The sequence below is a fragment of the Notolepis coatsorum genome (genome assembly GCF_963971535.1).
Source record: "Notolepis coatsorum genome assembly, chromosome: 2".
NCBI lineage: Eukaryota > Metazoa > Chordata > Actinopteri > Aulopiformes > Paralepididae > Notolepis > Notolepis coatsorum.
In genome coordinates this window covers 88,055,639-88,074,981 of record NC_140166.1, presented here as the reverse complement: position 1 = coordinate 88,074,981, position 19,343 = coordinate 88,055,639, and the positions used below count along the sequence as shown (strand labels likewise).

The 19,343-nt window shown below is 43.7% G+C and overlaps 1 protein-coding gene across 2 annotated transcripts in view; it reads right to left on the bottom strand.

The window, feature by feature from the left end:
- The window catches only part of tgfbrap1 (transforming growth factor, beta receptor associated protein 1), a 72,129-nt gene that overhangs the window by 7,265 nt on the left and 45,521 nt on the right, over positions 1-19,343 (bottom strand). For both annotated transcript variants that reach the window (XM_084309034.1, XM_084309033.1), the window contains exons 6-12: positions 18,572-18,752; positions 15,982-16,142; positions 15,784-15,841; positions 15,546-15,689; positions 2,517-2,663; positions 1,949-2,108; positions 633-1,084 (exon numbers count right to left, since the gene is read on the bottom strand). In XM_084309034.1, the coding sequence (XP_084165160.1) occupies positions 633-1,084; positions 1,949-2,108; positions 2,517-2,663; positions 15,546-15,689; positions 15,784-15,841; positions 15,982-16,142; positions 18,572-18,752 (1,303 nt within the window). The remainder of the gene's footprint in view (positions 1-632; positions 1,085-1,948; positions 2,109-2,516; positions 2,664-15,545; positions 15,690-15,783; positions 15,842-15,981; positions 16,143-18,571; positions 18,753-19,343) is intronic.

Below are 19,343 nucleotides of genomic sequence, written 5' to 3'. Positions count from 1 at the left end.
TCTTGGTTGCCGTAGTTGAGTGATGTCACACTAGGAAGTCAACACACAGAGTTGTAACCTGGAGGCAGATGCATGAAGCGATATATATAAATGAACAGCCAATAAATGTGAGGTTATCTTTAAACCTCGGTTGTCGAGCCTCGTCAATAGAACACCCCCCTTTCCTCACTAATGGAGCTGGTGTCGTGGAGTCACTCCGCTGTGAGAATTTCCAGGGTTAGCTAACATTAGTTAAGGTTTTACCATGATGTGGACATAGAGGAATGGCAAGGATGCCAAGCATGTTAGACACATTGGACCCGTTGCTCACGCTGGTCTGCGTCTTATGAAATGACAATTGCGCGCCATTGGAATTCTGATTATTTTCGAACTGGGCGGGTCTTACGTACCGAAATGTGGCACTGATTGATCGATACTGGGTAGTACCGACGTAATTCTGTTGGTACCCTTAAAAGTACCAAGTTCGGTACCCAACCATAGCTGCTATGATGCCTGAATTTCCCCAAGGGGATCAATAAAGGAATATCTTTTCTAAACACAAAGAAAAATGACAAAATTATCAATGAGATTAAAGCTGAAGAGAACTATTGTGATAACCAGTCTGTTTCTAGCGAGTGGTATGTTTCCCTCACCCGGTCGTGCTGCAGCTGAATGTTCTCTGAGCGGGCCAGCCCCAGAGCGATCTGGGCCGTGTGACGAGCGTGCATGCTGGCCCGGACGGCGCGGCCCAGAAAGGGCCTTAGCAGCTGCAGCGACCAGCCTTCAGGGAGCATGCCGAGAACACGGGCTGCGTCGAACGCCTCGCCGTGTCGGTTCAGCAGATCCACCGCTGCCATCTCTAGTTCCCCAACACCAGGGGTGTTTACTGAGAGGTCCCTGTCCAGATACACCCCCAGGAGCAGGTGAAACAGGTGCCGTCTGTAAGCAGAGTCCCGGGAGGAAGAGACCCATAAACAGTACGCCTCCGCGGACGGGAAATCTTTGAGCTGGTGCACAAGGATGTGCAACGCCTTGTCGTGTTCCTCCAGTTTTCCGTGTAGTGTGGCGCGCTCCAGGAGCAGCTGTTCAACGGCCTCCGTCTTACCTGCGTAGAGTGAAGGGATATGAAGCCATTAGACACATTGTTTCCTAGACTCTTTGGAACACGGTCCAATGCTTGTGAATGTGGCAACACAGGGCTTTCAAACAAGATGGTGCCGAGTCACAACTAGGGGGTCTTGTCCAGGAGGCAAACATATTTGCAAAAAGAATTGTCCAATTCTACCCTCCCCTGTCTCGAACGTTGTTAGGCCATGCCTCCCACAAGCCGGCTGCAATGTGGACGAAGCCTTGCATCACGTGTCCCCTCCGGTACACGAGGAGGCAGCCGTTGCATCTTTTCACCTGCACAGCGCGATCTCTCAGCGGCGAGGGTCTGCGTGGGAGAGACACGCCGCCCCCGTCGCTTCCTGATTCTACTGCGCAGGCGCACCAACCGACCTGTAGGAGTCGCTGTCCACAACGTCCGATCCCCACCCACCAGCTTCCCACCCCCTAATACTGCCAATTGTATAAGTATGAACGACCAGCCAAGCTGGTAGCAACGCAGAGAGCTGGGCTCGAACCCTGCGTTGGTGGCGAGCGCCTTGCCCACTGCGCCCTACTTTCATATTATGTAAAACTTAAATTAAATTGAAGATCCCCCTAAAGGGCCCAGAATCAGTGGGGGGTCACAATCACAAAATAGTTCTGACCTCAAAACATAATTTTAATAGAATAAAAAATAAATGATTTATTCAAGTACAGTGTATAAGGTATAAGCTGGCCCCAAGCTTCTACTTAAAAATAATATATATATACTGTATATAATTAATAATAATAATACATTTATAAAAAATGGCGTGTTGTCATAGTGGCGCTGCGCCCCTATACCATTGTTTAGGGGAAGCCCTGGACACAGGTGTCTCACCCAGAAGTAGTTGTACACGGTACAAACTGGACTCCCTGAGGAGAGACTGGAGCTTCTCCCTGGCTCTGGTCACCTGCTCCTCTGGTGTGGAGGACTGGGACAGCAGTGACACAACACTCTCCAGGTACAACACGGCCAGGTGGGTGTGGAACTTCTCCTTCTGCATGCAGAACATTTATGGAAAGGATGAGTAGCTTTCAATACACTTATCTATGGGAGAAATTCTTGGTTGACAGAAAGTATTTTCTTTGAAAAAGAAAAATACTTATTTGAAAAGGTAAATGAACGGGTAAATATGCTACACTGCAAATAAATAATGGTCTCTGCCATGTCAATATCATACACCAATACTAGAAAAGTATCGCGATACCCAGCTGTTAAAACTGTTCAATACTCCATTTTATTAGTATCGATACTTTTAGAACAATAGCCCGATGCCATGAGTTGAGTGGATGCATGACCAAAGATCGGGTTACAAAGAAGTCAGTCAGTCAGTATATACTTGTGCTGTATGATGACAATGTATTTTAATCCAATCTAATTTGAAGGCCGTCTATGTTGACTATACCGATGTCAGTCTCTCCAGCACCAGATGCTCCAGGTAGAGCAGCAGAGCCTGGCTGTGCTTCCCCAGGTACGCGACCACATCGTCAGGATTCAGCTGAGCCGCCTCGTCCTCACCAGCAGACCTCTTGGTGAAGATCTGGACACCTATCTGTCGGCACAGGGGGAAACAGTTACATTATATTGTTGGAGAAAAAAAGGAAGGGGTACACCAATGCTGGAGAGGTGCTAAACACCCCCAAAAAATATGTTTTTGCTTTGTATAATAAATAATGTAATGTGTAACATAACTGATGGGGCATACAGACCCTCATCTGCACCTTCGATTACACTGCCTACTTGCTCATATTCAGAGTTAATTATATTGTACACTGCTTATTTTTTACTGTACTATAATTCTATTGCCTATATTTATGTCTTCTATTACCATGCCCATACCTGTACCCCCCCCCCCCCCCCATGCTGCCTGAATTTTCCCAAGGGGATCAATAAAGGAATATTTTATCTTATATAAATTGTTTGTGCATCAAGCCTACAAGTATATGACAACCGTTTAAATTTACAAGCTTATATTGTTACCACTATAGGGATGTGTAGTGGTTACGTCATTGCCGCTTTTCGTGTTCCACCACCCTCTGTCCAACGCAATGTATTTCCCCATTGCCTATTTCTAAATCGTCTCGTTTAAAATAAATAAAGCATTAACATTTGCATGATGTATCTTTCTGTGCTTATTCCAATTTTTTTTTCAACCAAAAATGCTTAAACAATAATGTTAGTGATAGAAGGGAACTCATTTTGTGCAAAAATTGAAAGCTTGGAAAGCCATGCAGCAGAATTGTTACAATAGCGATAATCCATTTTCCCAATGATAAATCCCTATACGGGTGGAACAACCAGTGACGTCAGACTACACCTCCCTATACGCAACCCATGTGAAAGTGAGTTGTTAAACAGATTGGCGAGAAGGTTGTGTTCTAGAATGGAAAAACATATTGCTGCTTGAAGGGTTCCTTGTTGTAAATTAAGGTAGCCTCAGTGTCTCACTAGTTGAAATTAGGGGTGGGAATCAGTTTCATCACGATACGATAGATTATTTGGACAACGATACGATATTTGCCGATATCACAAAGTGCCACGATACAATTAGATTCAGGTGCGTGTGATCGATAAGAGACGATATCATATGCCCATTTAACACAATCAGTAACAGTAATCAGTTTATATCAACTCAAAAAAGGAAACATAATTTGACATAATTTTTTTTAGCTCTTCCAGACATTTAAATAAAAAACAATCTATATTTTTTAATACAGATAGACCTCCCGTTCACTGTAAAGTGCCACATTTTGATATATTGAGCTTTAAAATGTTCACATCCTATTAAAGAAACTTGAAGGAACTCGCAACCTAAACCCTCTCCCAAACAGTTCCTACAACAATTGTTTTCTGTAGCATGACCATGTATGATATATTTTCATTTATAATGCGCCCCCCAGCCAATTTTTACATCGGTCCGGGGGGCGCAGCCTGGGGGGGGGAAATAATAAGAATAAATGGACAGGAAAATGGAGACGGGGAACAAGGCAGACGGACAGAGAACATAAGAACACCTCAGACACACAACAGCAAAGTAACTCAGTGATCATCCAGAGCGAAAGGGTGGGTTTTCAGGACATCTCCCTCAACTTTGATACTTGTCATGTAACCCAGAGCTCCACCATAAAAAACCTCTGAGTAATTTTTTATTCCTCCCTCATTTAATGCACATATAAAAAATTTCACCAAAATTGCCTTCTTCCATCTTCGTAATATCGCAAAAATTCACCCCATTTTAACTCTGGCTGATGCTGAAACCCTGATTCATGCTTTTGTCTCATCACGTCTGGACTACTGTAATGCACTTTCAGGCCTACCTAATTCAAGCATCAAAACTCTTCAACTCGTGCAAAATGCGGCTGCACGGATACTAACTAGAACTAGAAAATTTGATCACATCACACCAGTTTTGTCCGCCCTACACTGGCTTCCTATTCAAGCCCGATCTGACTTTAAAGTGCTACTCCTCACCTACAAAATTTTAAATGGACTTGCACCGCTCCATCTATCCGATCTCATCTCCCGATACTCGCCCGCTCGTGCTCTGCGCTCACAAAATGCGGGGCTTCTATCGATTCCTAGGGTTAAAAAGAAATCCGCCGGCCACAGAGTCTACCGCGCTCCCTACCTGTGGAACAAATTACCTGCCGTCGTCAGGGGTGCCTGCTCTGTCGAAGCTTTTAAATCCCTGCTTAAGACCCATCTTTTCTCTCTCTCCTTCAACCTACCCTGATCTCACCTGGTCGGGGACTGACCTTTAGATTAATCTGTCTAGTTTAGTTAGGATGTCTATTTTCTCCCATCTCTGCTTTTCCGCAGCACTACAAACATGGGAACTCTCTAACCCCTGCCCCCCCCCCCCCCCCCCCCCCCCATCTCTCTGAGTGCCTGTCTCGTAGTGCTGACCAAGGTGATGGATGTCTCGGGGTCTTGGCCAAGATTGCAGAGACTGCTCTACATGCACCACCGAGGCCACGGATCAGCTCCTTACCGTCTTCTGTCCGTGGTCTGTCAACATGGTTTGTGGTCTGTCAACGTGGTTTCATTGCTGTACTTCTATTCTATTCTATTCACATAATATGCTTACTTCATATATCTACTCTATTCACATATATGCTTACCACTTGTATCTATTGCTATGTCCGCCCACTACAATCACGCGAGCTGTCTAACGCCTGTCCCGTCTCCCTGTCTCCCTGTGAGTTGCTGTCCCGGAGTGCTGACCGGAGTGTCGGACGTCCTGTGATGAAGGCCGGGAGGATGCGACCCTCTGCGTGCCCTCCTGTCTCCCTGTCTCCGGCGGTCTCGTAGTGGTGACCGGAGTGCTGGACGTCCCGCAATGATGTCGGGGAGGTTGCGACCCTCTCTGCGCCGCCCCCTATCTCCCTGTCTCCGGCTGTCTCGGAGCGATGACGGAGTGTTGAATGTCCCGTGATTAAGATGGGGAGGACGCGACCCTCTTTGCGCCGCCCCTGTGCCTCAAATAGATTCGCTATCAGCTCTATCTTTAATCTTTCAAAATGTTCAGTTGCCATCGCTATCAGCTCTATCTTTAATTTTTCAAAATGTTCAGTTGCTATTGCATGCACTCATCTGTGTTTCACTACACACATGAGTGCATGCTTACCAACTGTTAGTCTGCAACACTACTATCACCGACATCTAAGAAGGGAGATCCCCCCCTTGAATGGCCCTTCTAAGGTTTCTCTCCTCCACACTGCCTGTGGTGCATTTTCCCTATTGTTAGGTTTTAGTGAGTTTTTCCTTACCTTGGGGGTATGGGGTATGTCTGGGAGTGCTTCATTTATTTGCATTTATTTTAAATTTGTTGGACCTTATGGTGTTCTTGTTATGTTTCTTCTTGACTTGTTTAAAGAAGACGTGTCCGGCCCATGGGGACATTAACGTGTGTTGTTGGGACTTACAAATACATTTGATTTGTTTTGATTTAAGCAAGGCCTTGAACGGTGTGTTGGCAGACTTGATGTTGAGAGGGAGCTTATTCCCCAGTGTCTGCGCCATCACTGCAAAGGCCCGGAAACCCTTTGGCCCGCGGGACCCTCAGGCATAGTCAGGGCCGGATTAACGACCGGGCCGTTTGGGCCGCGGCCCGTGGGCCTGTAGTGACGAGGGGCCTCTAAAAGAAATATATATATATATATATTTTTTTTGAGGCCCCTCATCACTAGAGGCCCCAAATTATTTATAATATTTTTTTAACTTTTATTTTTTTGGAGGCCCCTCGTCACTAGAGGCCCCACATTTTTTTAATTTTTTTTTTTACTTTTATTTTTAAATTTTTTGGAGGCCCCTCGTCACTAGAGGCCCCAAATATTTGTATTTTATTTTTTTATTATTTTTTAAACAAACACATAAACAAACATGACAACACACGATAAGATATACAAGCATTAGTTGTCAGTGAACATCCAATGAAATCACATTTTAGTTAATTGTCTTATATAGGATATACCCCTAATACCTGTTATCTAAAAACCTACACACATATGCTCCAGCTCGAACCCCCCCCTCCCGGACCCCACCTTGGGTAGTACCTCCATTATCCCTCGCACCTAACCAGACACTACCATTATAAGCTAGCTTTTATTCTCTCCACCACTTCTAACCACATTGACATTTTGGATTCATTGAGACCCAGAATTCTTGCTGTAGATATTTCTTGATAAATCACATCGAGATATGTAAGAAACCAAACTTTCTGGCACATTTTTTCCGGTTGAAACCAGCATGCAATCAGCTTTTTAGCTACTGCGATACCCGATAAAACCAATCTCTTTAGCTGTGGATTTACTGCAAACTCAAAAACATCATTCAATAGTAATACCGAGGGGTGTACAGGTATATTCCAAGATACGAGTTTTGATAATTGTTGGGTCACATCTTTCCAGAATGTCTTAACTGGTGGGCAGTCCCAATACATGTGCATAAATGTCCCTTCGTCCCCATTTGTACATTGGGAGCATTTGGAGTCTTGTTTAAGACCCATTCTGCTCAGTCTTATAGGAGTCAAGTATGTCCTGTGAATATAGTTAAGATTGATTTGTTGATGGTCCGGGTTCCTTGATGTAAGTCGGACATTTGCCCAGGCTCCTTGCCAATCAAAGTCATTTTCCAGGTCTGGTATATCCCTCCTCCAGGCAGAGTCTAGTTGGAGGGTTTCATACGAGGACGTTAGTAATTGATGATAAAAATCTGAAACAAAACCTCTCGATGTCTCTTTCATAGAAGAATTTGTGGTATCTGTGGTGTTCAATTGGTATGTCTAATGGAACACCGTGAGACTTCAAACATAGCCGTAACTGTATGTAAAAAAGCCATGTGGACTTGGTGAGATTAAATTTTTTGCATATTTCTCCATAGCTACAAAAACCCTGTTTGTTAAAAACATCCCCTAATGAGTGTATGCCTTGCTCTTCCCATATAGGGAATCTTATAGGTCGTTTTTCAATTAAGAGTGCATTGTTATTGAATAAGGGAGTATGATTGTGCCATTTATGTGGGTTAGGATTTTTTTTTTGTGTTTCACGCCATATCCGGATCGCATGAGTAATTATGGGGCCAAATTTCCGTTCACAGTGCTTGATTGGTAGTTTAGTGTATGCTATGTCCTTCAGTCTATGTGGGGCTACTATGTTTTCTTCTAATTTTCTCCAGGATACTAATGCTTGGGGGTCAAACCATGTTGTCAATGGTCTTAATGTGTACGCCTTAAAATATTGGAAAAAATCTGGAAATACCATGCCACCATCTGCTTTATTTCTCTGTGCGGTGGATCTTTTTATACGTGGTGGTTTGTTATTCCAAATAAATTTGTATGTGGAGGAGTGTAATCTTTTCCAGTAACCCTCTGGAGGGGGTAACGGTAGCATTGAACTGAAGAAGTTGATTCTAGGTAGTACATCCATCTTAACTATTGATATCCGTGCTTGTACTGTGTTTTTAAGTTTTGCCCACCTATCAAGGTCGTCTTTGATTTTGTTTTGGATTTTTGTGTAATTGTGCTTCATCGTTTGTCTTATGGTGGGGAATATTTCCACTCCCAAGCATCTAAAATGTTTTACCATAGGTATCTCTCCTGGGAGGGTTATATCTTTTTTTGCAGGGGTGTTAAGTGGAAGGAAAGCCGACTTCGGCCAATTTATCTTAAATCCTGATAAATCACCAAAGTTCTCAATCAACTTGAGCAGATGAGGCAATGTGGTGTTGGGGTTTTGCATGAACAATATTACGTCGTCCGCATATAAACTAATTTTATGTTGTGTGCCCTTGATTACGATTGGTTCTATGGATTGGGATTGTCTTATATATTGTGCTAAAGGCTCTAATGATAGATCGAATAGTCCGGGACTAAGAGGGCAACCCTGTCTGGCTGAGCGTGATACCGGAAAGATTTTAGAGATGATTGTACCTGTTGTAATCATGGCCGATGGGTCTTTGTATAATACTTTAATCATATCAATGAATCCTTTTCCTAACCCCATCCTTTCTAATACTGCCCATAGATACGACCATTCCAGCCTGTCAAAGGCTTTCATAGCATCCAGGGACAGCATCGCCTTAGGTATGGTGTCATCCTTGTCGGCATCTAGTACGTGCAGTATTCGTCTTATGTTATCAGTGATCAGGCGGCCTCTTATGAAGCCAGTTTGGTCCGGGTGAACTAAAGACGTCATATGCTTTTGTAATCTGATGGCTAATACCTTAGAGTACAGTTTGATATCGGTTCCGAGGAGGCTTAAAGGTCTATAACTACTGCACTCGTTGGGGTCTTTGTCTTTTTTAAGGAGGACTGTTATGAGTGCAATAGTCATTCTTATGGAAGTTCCCCTCCTTGACTGAGTATAAGATCATATTTAGTAATAAGGGTCCAATTATGTCCCAACAAGAAAGGTACATTTCTGATGGGATACCGTCTCTTCCAGGAGCCTTACCACTTTGCATTTCGGATATGGCCTTCTTGAGTTCCTCTAGTGTGATCGGTGTTTCTAACTGTTTAGCGTCATCCTCTGAAAGTTTAGGGAGAATAATTTGATTAAGATATGTGTCCGTTTTGATCGAAGGTCGTTTCTGATTTATATAAGTCGGAGTAGGAGGCCCCAAATATTTGTTTATTTTTTTTTTTTACTTTTTTTTGGTCCCTTGTCACTAGAGGCCCCACATTTTTTTTATTTTTATTTTTTTTTTTTGAGATCGATGTCATACTGTGACACTGAAATGAAAAAATATTTCATCAACTAAAATATTTAGTCAACAAAAATATTTCATCAACTAAAATATACAGTACGTCACACCCTGCCGTTTGCAAGTGGCTAATCTTGAGTATTTTTTCTCCTCTTCATAAGAGTTTGAGGTTTTCCGTTTATATATATATATAATCAGATCCTCATCCAGCGTTTACTTTCACAGCATCTATAGTGACTACTAGTATCATCTCATCTCTTCTCTATCTATTTTTATTAAATTTTTTGTATTGCAAATACAAATATGATTGATTGTTTGATAATGAGGGGTGAGAGACGTTAAGTCTACGTGACACTGACGTCCAGGTCCAGGGGTCACTGTCAGGTCAGGTGACCACTGACCGTGAGAATTGCACTTGCAAGTTGATCAAGTAGGCTAAGACTCGAGTAGTACTGTATTATCATATGAGACTCAGAAAACATGGATAAAAAAAGTTAAACGGTGGGAAAGCGGAGCTGCTAAGTTAAAATCTAAACAGGAAAGGGACAGAAAGAGCGCGTTACTTCGGCAAAGCATACAGACTAACTTTTTTCACCCAGTCAGGTAAGGAGGAGGATAGCCCCCTGGCTAGCACTAGTAGTAGCAGCAACGTTAAAGAGGCTGAGCCAGAGGACGAGAATGCTAACGTTATTATTATTGATGCTAGCGACAGAGAAGAGGCAGCGGCAGCCTGTAGTTCAGCCGGCGCACCACCACCAGTGGCTGCCACCTGTTCGTATACGCCCGCCGCATCTTCACAGCCCAGCCCCAACACCAACACGAATGACTCTGACACTGAGGCAGACCGCGATGATGACAGCCCGCCGCCGGCGGTGCTTGAACATGAAAACCAGGAGGATTGGTTGGACAATGTTACGGATCCAGCTTCTTTTTTTTAAGTGATCTGAGGGACCTGGAGCTGACGGGTTGGACCAAGAGTTCCTCAATGTAGGTCGGAGCTAGACCATTGAGGGCTTTGTAGGTGAATAGCATGGTTTTGAAGTTGATTGTCTTCCTCACTGGGAGCCAATGGAGAGAGACGAGGACTGGGGAGATGTGGTCCCTCATTCTGGTGCCTGAGACCAGCGTGTTCAAAATGCTGCTGCCAGGCTGGTCTCAGGCACCAGAATGAGGGACCACATCTCCCCAGTACTCGTCTCTCTCCATTGGCTCCCAGTGAGGAAGACAATCAACTTCAAAACCATGCTATTCACCTACAAAGCCCTCAATGGTCTAGCACAGTGGCGTTTTTATATATCACTTAAAAAAAGAAGCTGGATCCGTAACATTGTCCAACCAATCCTCCTGGTTTTCATGTTCAAGCACCGCCGGCGGCGGCTGTCATCATCGCGGTCTGCCTCAGAGTCAGAGTAATTCGTGCTTGCCTGGTATGTGTCTTTATTTACCGCTCCTTTCTGGTCGAGTGACGACCGCTGGATCACTTCAGCATAGCCGGGTGGTGCTTACTCAGATACGCCTCTGCCGACCCCGGAGAGGTAAAAGTGCGTCTGCCCTCCGGTAGCTCCACGCTCAAGTTAGTGGGATGGAGCAGCTTGAAGGATACGTTGTTCTCGTGTAGCTTCTTCTTCAACGGCATGAAGGTTTTTCTCTTCTTGTAGAGGGCCGTGGACATATCCTTGAAGATCTTGATAGTAGAATTACCGTATGCCAGTGATTTCTTTTTCCACGCCGCGTCCAGGATTCTCGTCACATCGGTGAAACGGAGTAGCTGGATCACTATGGCTCGGGGGAGGCTGCCTTCTTCTGGACGGCGTTGGAGCGTACGGTGAGCCCGCTCTATCTCAATGGTTTGCCCGGTGTCCAGCTCCAGTATTTTGGGGAGCCATTCCTGTAGGAAATAGATAAGAGCTTTTCCCCTCCACACCTTCTGGGAATCCCACCAGTCGCAGATTCTTTCTTCTCCCTCTGTTTTCCAAGTCGTCCAGCTTTTCCCTCAGACCGCAGATCTCCTCCTCTGTGTCTTTCCTATGATCGCTGAGGTCTTGGTGTAGGTAGTCGAGGCTATCACCGAAGCTAGCTTGCACTCCCTCCATTTCCTTAACACGTTGCCCCAGTGCCTGGTTGTCATTGATAAGTCTTTCCACCGAGATGCTTAGAGAGTTCATCTTAAGTTCCATCATGGCTTGTGTAACTGAGGGGTACAATTCCCTGACTGTATTGATAAGTATGGTATCATTAAACCACTACCGCTTTATGTACTTTAATTACTGGCCATACAGTACATGATATATAAATATGATGAACACTTCCCACAATGAATCGGTTCCACACAAAGGTGTAATCAAGTATTTATTGCAGCAAAAGGTACATAATATACTTCTCTGTATTTTACTTTGGATGCGCTTATAAGGCAAAGGAATGTGCGTAGGCAAATCAATAATGAATGTCCATTCTCTGGTTACGCAGGAGGTAATTATACAACCTGAATCTTAGGGAATTATATCTATGGTACACTAGTAATATATAGCGGGAGATACTGGAAGGGTCCCCCACGGTTGTAAGCCAGCAGGGGTAGAGGATCTGTCGGTAGTAGAGAGTCTGGTCAACGATGACTAAGGAGACTCCAAGTACAGGAGACGGTGCAATAGTCTCTTGATCCACAGACGAATACAGCTGTTCTCCGTAGACTGTAGCTCCACAGTGAAGAAAGCTAGCCGGCCTCAGGCTCTCTGAGGCGCAGACTCGACTGGTCTCCTCACAGGGTAAATCCAACACGTGTAGGCGTCGGCGATTCTCCGCTCCATAAATCACAGGACCAAAACAAATATAATCCAGCCGCAAAGGGCTATGTAGTCGTCAGGTAGATTAATCCAGTGTACATGTCCACACGGTTCTCGTCTAGGTCTCCTCGGGTGAAAGCGCCATGAAAGCAGCCCAGCCTGGATAAGCACTCTAGCTGGTACGAGGAAGCGTTGGTGATGCTGGTCACTGTAGAACTTTAGCCGCACGATACACTATACACAAATAGACTATTACTGACTTAATAGAAATATGTCGCACTCGACGGTATAGCGCCAAACTCTGACAATTCAGTTATTAATTCTCACGCGGTCTCAATGCTCTATTTGGGGCCAAACAGGCCATACTTCACCGCACGTTGTATCGTGGGTGAGGCTTCAACTTATTGGGTAACTCTACTTCTGTATTCACCTGCGCCATATTTATATGCACGGCGAACAATCTAGTGCCAACCTCATTTCTGTCTCGTATCCCTGGGCAAGGCCGGGCATGTACAGACATGTCTTGACGGTGGCTTTGAACCTGACTCTGGAGGCACGGCCCCGGCGCCTGTGGACCGCTGTCCAATAGGAGAATGAAATATTATGGTCTGTAATAGGCTAAAGGGATATTCCGTGTATATGTACAAGGAATATACAAGGGATATCAAACGATATACAAATACTATGCAATATATATCAATCAATAAATATATATATTCGGTTTAATCTGATCCTTTGTAACAGCTTGAATTCTGTCAAATACTTTCTCCAGTTCCCCAGTAAACCATATCGGCGGTGTTTCATCGTTAGCTTCGACGTTAGCTGCATTAGCTTCCCCGTTAGCTCCTTGCGGTCTCACGCTAGCACTATTGCTAATGCCGGGCGATGTCACAGTCTTCCTGCTCGGTTCGGTCCTTTTGGGTGGCATTTCTTTGTTGGTTATGTGCTTAATAAGCGTGGGTTGACATAAACTTAAGTTAGGTGGAGTATGTTCGATACATCAGGTTTTTTCAGGATTTTTGTGTAGGAGCCCGTTCCACTATGTCCTTCCTCTACGCCGCCATCTTGCAATTTAGATTCTTAATTTCGATTCATAAAAAATATATATATATGTTTACTGTTAATTAATACCCTGGTTACAGTACAGCAACCAAAACAAAACAAATAACAATATCCTCAAAGAATCGGAATCGAGAATCGGAATCGTTCAAATCCAAACGATGCCCAAACCTATTCACCACGGTATAAAACGGGAATGTATGGATGAAAAAATTATTTCTTTTTCACAAATTGAACAATAGATACTCGATGTCAAACGGACAATAGAATTATATCCATAGCTATGATATATAATATAGTTTGAGCCCTGCAAACACCGCCACGTATTCGTATACTTTAAAGCGCTGGCCTTTCAACAGTAACAGTAAACAGCGCCATCTGGCTCTAAAAGTGTTAACAGGCAACCAGAAAAGTGTAAATAATTTTTACTTGAACTCGAGGACGGCATACTTTTTTTGTTAAGTGTATCTTTATACGTATAGCACATTCATGAGCCTGGTCTCTTTTGAAAGATAACATTCTGAAGTTACTAATGCAAAAAAGGAAAATCACTTGTGTACCAGTGCATGTGAGCGGATCGGAGCGTGAGCGGCGCGGGGCGCGGAGCGGCCGGTTTTGACGTGAGCGAGGAGTGGGTTTTAAAATGAGTCGGCGCGACGTCCGGAGCGAGAGTTCTCCTCCGCTCCAATCCACTCCAGGCCGCTCACAGTGGTTTAACACTGTTGATGTAATATACATGCAGTACAATGCCAAAGCAACAGATGGCGATGTACAAACATGAAGGCCATTTTCAACCAATGAGAAGGGTGAACCTGTGATATCCGGTTCAGGCTTCACTCCTCCTCCTTCACTGAGTAGGGTCGAGCTGCAGAAAAAGTATCGACGCCATTGTTGTTGTCGTTAGCTTACATGCTAACGTTAATGGCAGCGACCATAGCATTGTGGCTCGGCTAGCCTATCATCGCTTAATGGAGCTAGTGAATGGATAAACAATGTTATTTAACATTGCAGAATGGGTACAATTACAATGCGGCTCAATACAAACAATTGTTAAGGGGCCCAGGGGGTGTAGACTGTTGTAGTTTGAGCTAATTTACACCATGCTCCAAAAAAAAAAAAAAGAAAACTGCCGAGCGACCTGGCGCGGGCAGCGGGGAGCGATCGATTCAAGGTGAGCGGGGAGCGAGCGGAGAGCGACTTGGGGGCGGGGTCAACATGAGCGATTAGCGGAGCGGACCAAGCTTTAAAGAGCGAAGAGCGGATTTCTCGGCCGCGCCGATCCGCTCACGTGGCCTGTTGTGTACTCACATTTATCTGTAGTGGTTGCAATATCCCAAAATAAAATATATTAAGAAAATATGTATAAGCTGGAAAACACAGCAGATTCATAGCCTGTGGACCCGTCTTATGTAAACACAGGTCCACATATTATTAAAATGCTTTCAGAAATGGGTCTGGAGAGATCCGGGTAAACCGTGTGCCAAATTAAAAGCTCTCCAGAATTCCATTTCCTCGTCCATGGCCATTTATACTAAACGTGATTCACTTCTGGTTTTTGCTCGTCAACTTTGACCTAGATCCCGTATTCGCACCCCCCTAAGTGGGGTATCATTGGAAAGCTACACTCATTGGCTACAACACTGACCAATAATTTTCGCCATCAGTGGATGATTGGCAGTTCTGAACGTAGAGAGGGAGAGAGAGAGACTGGCTCAGCCACACCCCCTTTCCCTCACTATTGGATCTCCGCTGTTTTCTGTGCCTGTGAGCAGGGTTAGGTTAGTTAGCGCTAGCAGCTAACATTAATTTAGGTTTTTACGACAACGTAAGCATACAGAAATGGCGAGGATGCAAAGCATGTTACTCATTGGACTTGTTGCGAACAAAAAAGCAGGGATTTATTTCGCGTCACAAAATGTGACCAAATAGGCGCACTCTGGAGCCCTGCAGTAACGTCTTCACACACGGGCTTTTCACGTGCTGTTATTGCTGCCAGATGGTTTGTTTTCTCATCTCGTGATGATCCACTTGTATGGGATTTTCAAAGTATCGATATGAACCGATCTTTTTACGTGGTATCGATCCTATTGGATCATTGATAATTAGATTGATGTATTGATCTGGATCGATGTATCGTCCCACCCCTAGTTGAAATAGGTTGGAAATTAAATGAAAATATGACAACTATTTCAATTTACACTCTTATATTGTTACCACTTTACGCAACCCATGTGACTTGTAAACAGTTTGGCAAGAATGTTGTGTTCTGGAATGCAAAAACATATCGCAAGAGCAGAAAGCACTTTACATTAACCAGGGTAGTTGGTTCATAATCAAATCGGAACAATCACTATTTTTTATTTTATTTCTGTTAGCTGCTCACAGTAACCTACCGTAGGGTCCCTCCTCAGGGCCCAGTCTGCATACTTCCACATTAGGTCATAATTGGAGCAGAAACTAAGAAAGTCCACGATGTACTCGTACAAGTCAGACCTGGTGGAGTCCTGCAGATCCCCGTCTACCACCTGTACCCACAGCTAGCAGAGGACAGAGGACACAAGGTCAATAAGAGAACGCCAGTAATGTTTATCAAACTCAAATTTCTCATAATAACAGTAGATTATTTTGTACCTGTAGTGCTGCAGAGTCCTGGCCGTTATAATGGTAGAGGAGTCCAAGTGCAAAATATCTAAAATTGGAGGGAAAAATATATAAAATAAAACACACTTTCTTTCCCTCTGGCATTTTTCAATGCAAAAATGTATTGATTGAATTTAAAGAATAGACCCGCGCTGCCCAAGGAAAAGAGACCCTGACTGCAATGCTCACTTGTGGTATTTCTCCAGCCAGGGAGCACTGTCTGCAAGCAGGCAAGCATTGTCTGAAGCCAGCAGGTCCAGCAGGCTGTCATGGTCCTGCTCAGCGTACAATTTCAATAGTGCAGTGTCTATGTCCTCTTTGCAGCCGTTGGCCCCCTCTGTGCTCCGGACCTGGGAATGGAAATGGAGGAAATAATTAACCTAGCAGGTTTACACTGAAATCCTGAAAACACACCTCTACAATCAATATCTGAAAAAAGATAACTATTATGTACCTTACCACTATGTACTATGTGTTACCATCTACACTACTACCTATGACGCAAATATGTCTATACAACTATGCACTCAGACTGTAACACTCAAGCTCAACAGTATTTAATTAACCAACAATGTAAATGGTAAATGGTGCATTTATATAGCGCTTTTAACCAAAGCGCTTTACAATTGTGTTCCTCACATTCACCCATTCACTCACACCAAGCAAGGTGCCAATCCGTCAACCGGGAACCTTACGATTATCAGACTGCTCTACCTCCTGAGCCACTGTTGCCCCCGTGTTACTTACCCAGTGTTTCCCTTATATGCATTCAGCAGCGGCGCAGAAATCATGAGCGTCGCTGCTCTGAGAGGGAGAGAGATACACGCGACGCAAGTAAGCGTGCACTGCATTCCGAGATAGAAAGACTCATTACGCGCGGCGCAAGTAAGCGCACACTACGTTCTGAGAAAGAGACTTCACTACGACTCTAAAACGGAAAAGTGACCATACCTCCGTATGTTACAAGGTTTAAAGCGGAATTCCAACCCAAAGGAGATTCCACCCGAAATTGAAATTAAGATTTGTAACAATTTTGTGTTTTATGATTGTAAACAGTAGGGGTGGGAATCGCCAGAGACCTCACGATACGATACCATCACGATACTTGCGTCACGATACGATAGTATCGCGATACTAAATATATCGCGATACGCTGAAAATATTGCTCAAATTTTATTTATTACCTTTTTTCAACTGCAAAGTAAAACTTTGTCAACATGTTTTATCTAATAAAATAACGTTCAGTCTGTTCATCTCACTTCAATAATTTTTATTGCAGAACATGGTATTTTCTCAAGCAGACAGATGTAAACACTGTAATCTGTGTTGCATGTACCTGACAAACTGAACTGTTTGTATTACAGTCATATTCCGTGTGTGTGTGGACTACTGTACTATTACAGGTATTGAAATGAACAATGCAACTTCCTTATACAATTTATTTTCTTTTTTTGAATAATTAAATATCGATACTTGGCGTCCCTGTATCGATACAGTATCGCCACGCAAAGTATCGCGATACTACTACGTATCGATTTTTTCCCCCACCCCTAGTAACCAGTGTTCATCTCCATTATGTTACAAATAATCGGATGCTTATTTAGGCTTTTAACCTGTTAAGCCCTAGCCCTATTTTCTGAAAATCCGCCTAAAAATACATACCTAAGTAAATGGAAGATTGCTCCACTTCTACAAAGTCCATTTGCATGTTCTTGGTATCTAGGGACATCTATGGATCTCATGGAATGTATTCCTAGTGTCAGAAATATTGTGTCTGTTACTAGGCTTGAGTAAATTGTGTATTATTAAATCCAGTATTAGCTAACCTACACTGGCTTCCGGTAACATTTAGAATTGATTTCAAGGTCCTCCTCCTTATATACAAAGCACTAAATGGAACAGGACCAAGCTACATTGCAAATGCTCTAGTCAACTATGTGCCTCCTAGAACATTGCGATCATCTACTACTGGTCTATTGAAGGTTCCAAGCCACAGTATAAGGAAAATCGGAGATGCAGCCTTTGCAAACTATGCACCAAAGTTATGGAACACACTACCTATGGACATTAGGGAAGCTAGATCTCTCAGTAAAACTGTCGGGTATTAAACTGTGTGGGTATCAAACAAGATACTGTCAGGCTTTAAAACTGTAGGACCCAGGCCTAGAACTGCACCCTGAGAGAGGGAACTGCGCCCTGAGAGGGAGGTTTGCCCTGGGTGGGAGGTTCGTAGGGTCAAAGTGGGTATCAAACAGGAGGGAAGACTGTCAAGTTTTAAACAAGACTTTGAACTGTTGAACAGTAATCCAGACATTTTTTATTGCACTGCACTATTCCACTATTTTACTCTGTCTATTTTATCTTACTCTTTTTATTATTGTCTATTTAAAACTGAATCAAACCATAAACAATGTGGCCTGTTGGGATGTTAGATCCTAATGTGAAAAACTGATTTTATATGTCTGCACTTTATGTGCTCATTTTATGCCTGTCAAAGTGTGAAGCACTTTGAGCTGCAGTTTCTGTATGAAAGGTGGTATACAAATAAAAGTGTATTATTATATATATATATATATAATTATTACATAAATGTCCCCAGATATTGATTCAAGAGTTGTGTTTTAGTCAACGGCGGAGGATTGGGTGGGTGTGGTGGGAAGTTTGTTCCAACATTGTGGAGCGAGGACAGCCTGCTTAGCTTTGATGAGTGCCAGGAGCTCGGATAGGAGTGGGTCTGAGGTGGCCAGAAGATGCAGAGCGGCTAGATTCTTCTACTTACCTCTCCTAGATACGTGATGAGGAACTTCTTGCACCGGACCACCTTATCCTGATCGCCCTGCGCCAGATGATTGAGGTCGGCAAACTCGTGGAGCGGAGGATGACAGCGAGAGAATGAGGAGGACGAGGGCAGCAGCAGAGGGTAGAGAGAGATCAGCTCCCTCACGTCTAGCTGACCCTTCCTGGTGAGAGGTGAGACATGCAGGATTACAGACATAATTCCTTTGTACTGGATAGTCTACTACATGAACAGTAACAGTCTAATCAACAGTCAATAGTCAGACTCCATCTGTGCGCACAGCAGATGACAGAGTAGATCACTTCACGTGATGGAGACAAAGAACATTCCAGACAACACAACAGGTTACACAATGATGGCAGAGCATTTGGCAATATTTCGTATTTAAATCCAATGATAATAGGGGAACCTGCTAATGTTAATGAGGCAGGTGTGTTGGTAAATTTCCCTATCAGTGTTTCTTACCAGACTTAACTATATATAATATTTCAACAATCAAGTAGCTGTGCTTCGTGTGTGAGTGCATGTTGAGAGTTTGCGCAAACTCGTTTGAGTGCTCAGGGAAATTGTATGATATGGTCTGCGACTTTGCGGCCCAGATTTGTGCAAGCAAGCTGGGATGCTGTTGCAGCTAATTAAAACCCAGATATGAGAGATCAGACAAGCAGAGAGCAGAGCACCGGGACTAGGGAACGTTTAGAGCACAAGTAATTAAGACTTTATACAAAGATGGAGTGTTTAATCACAGAGCAGA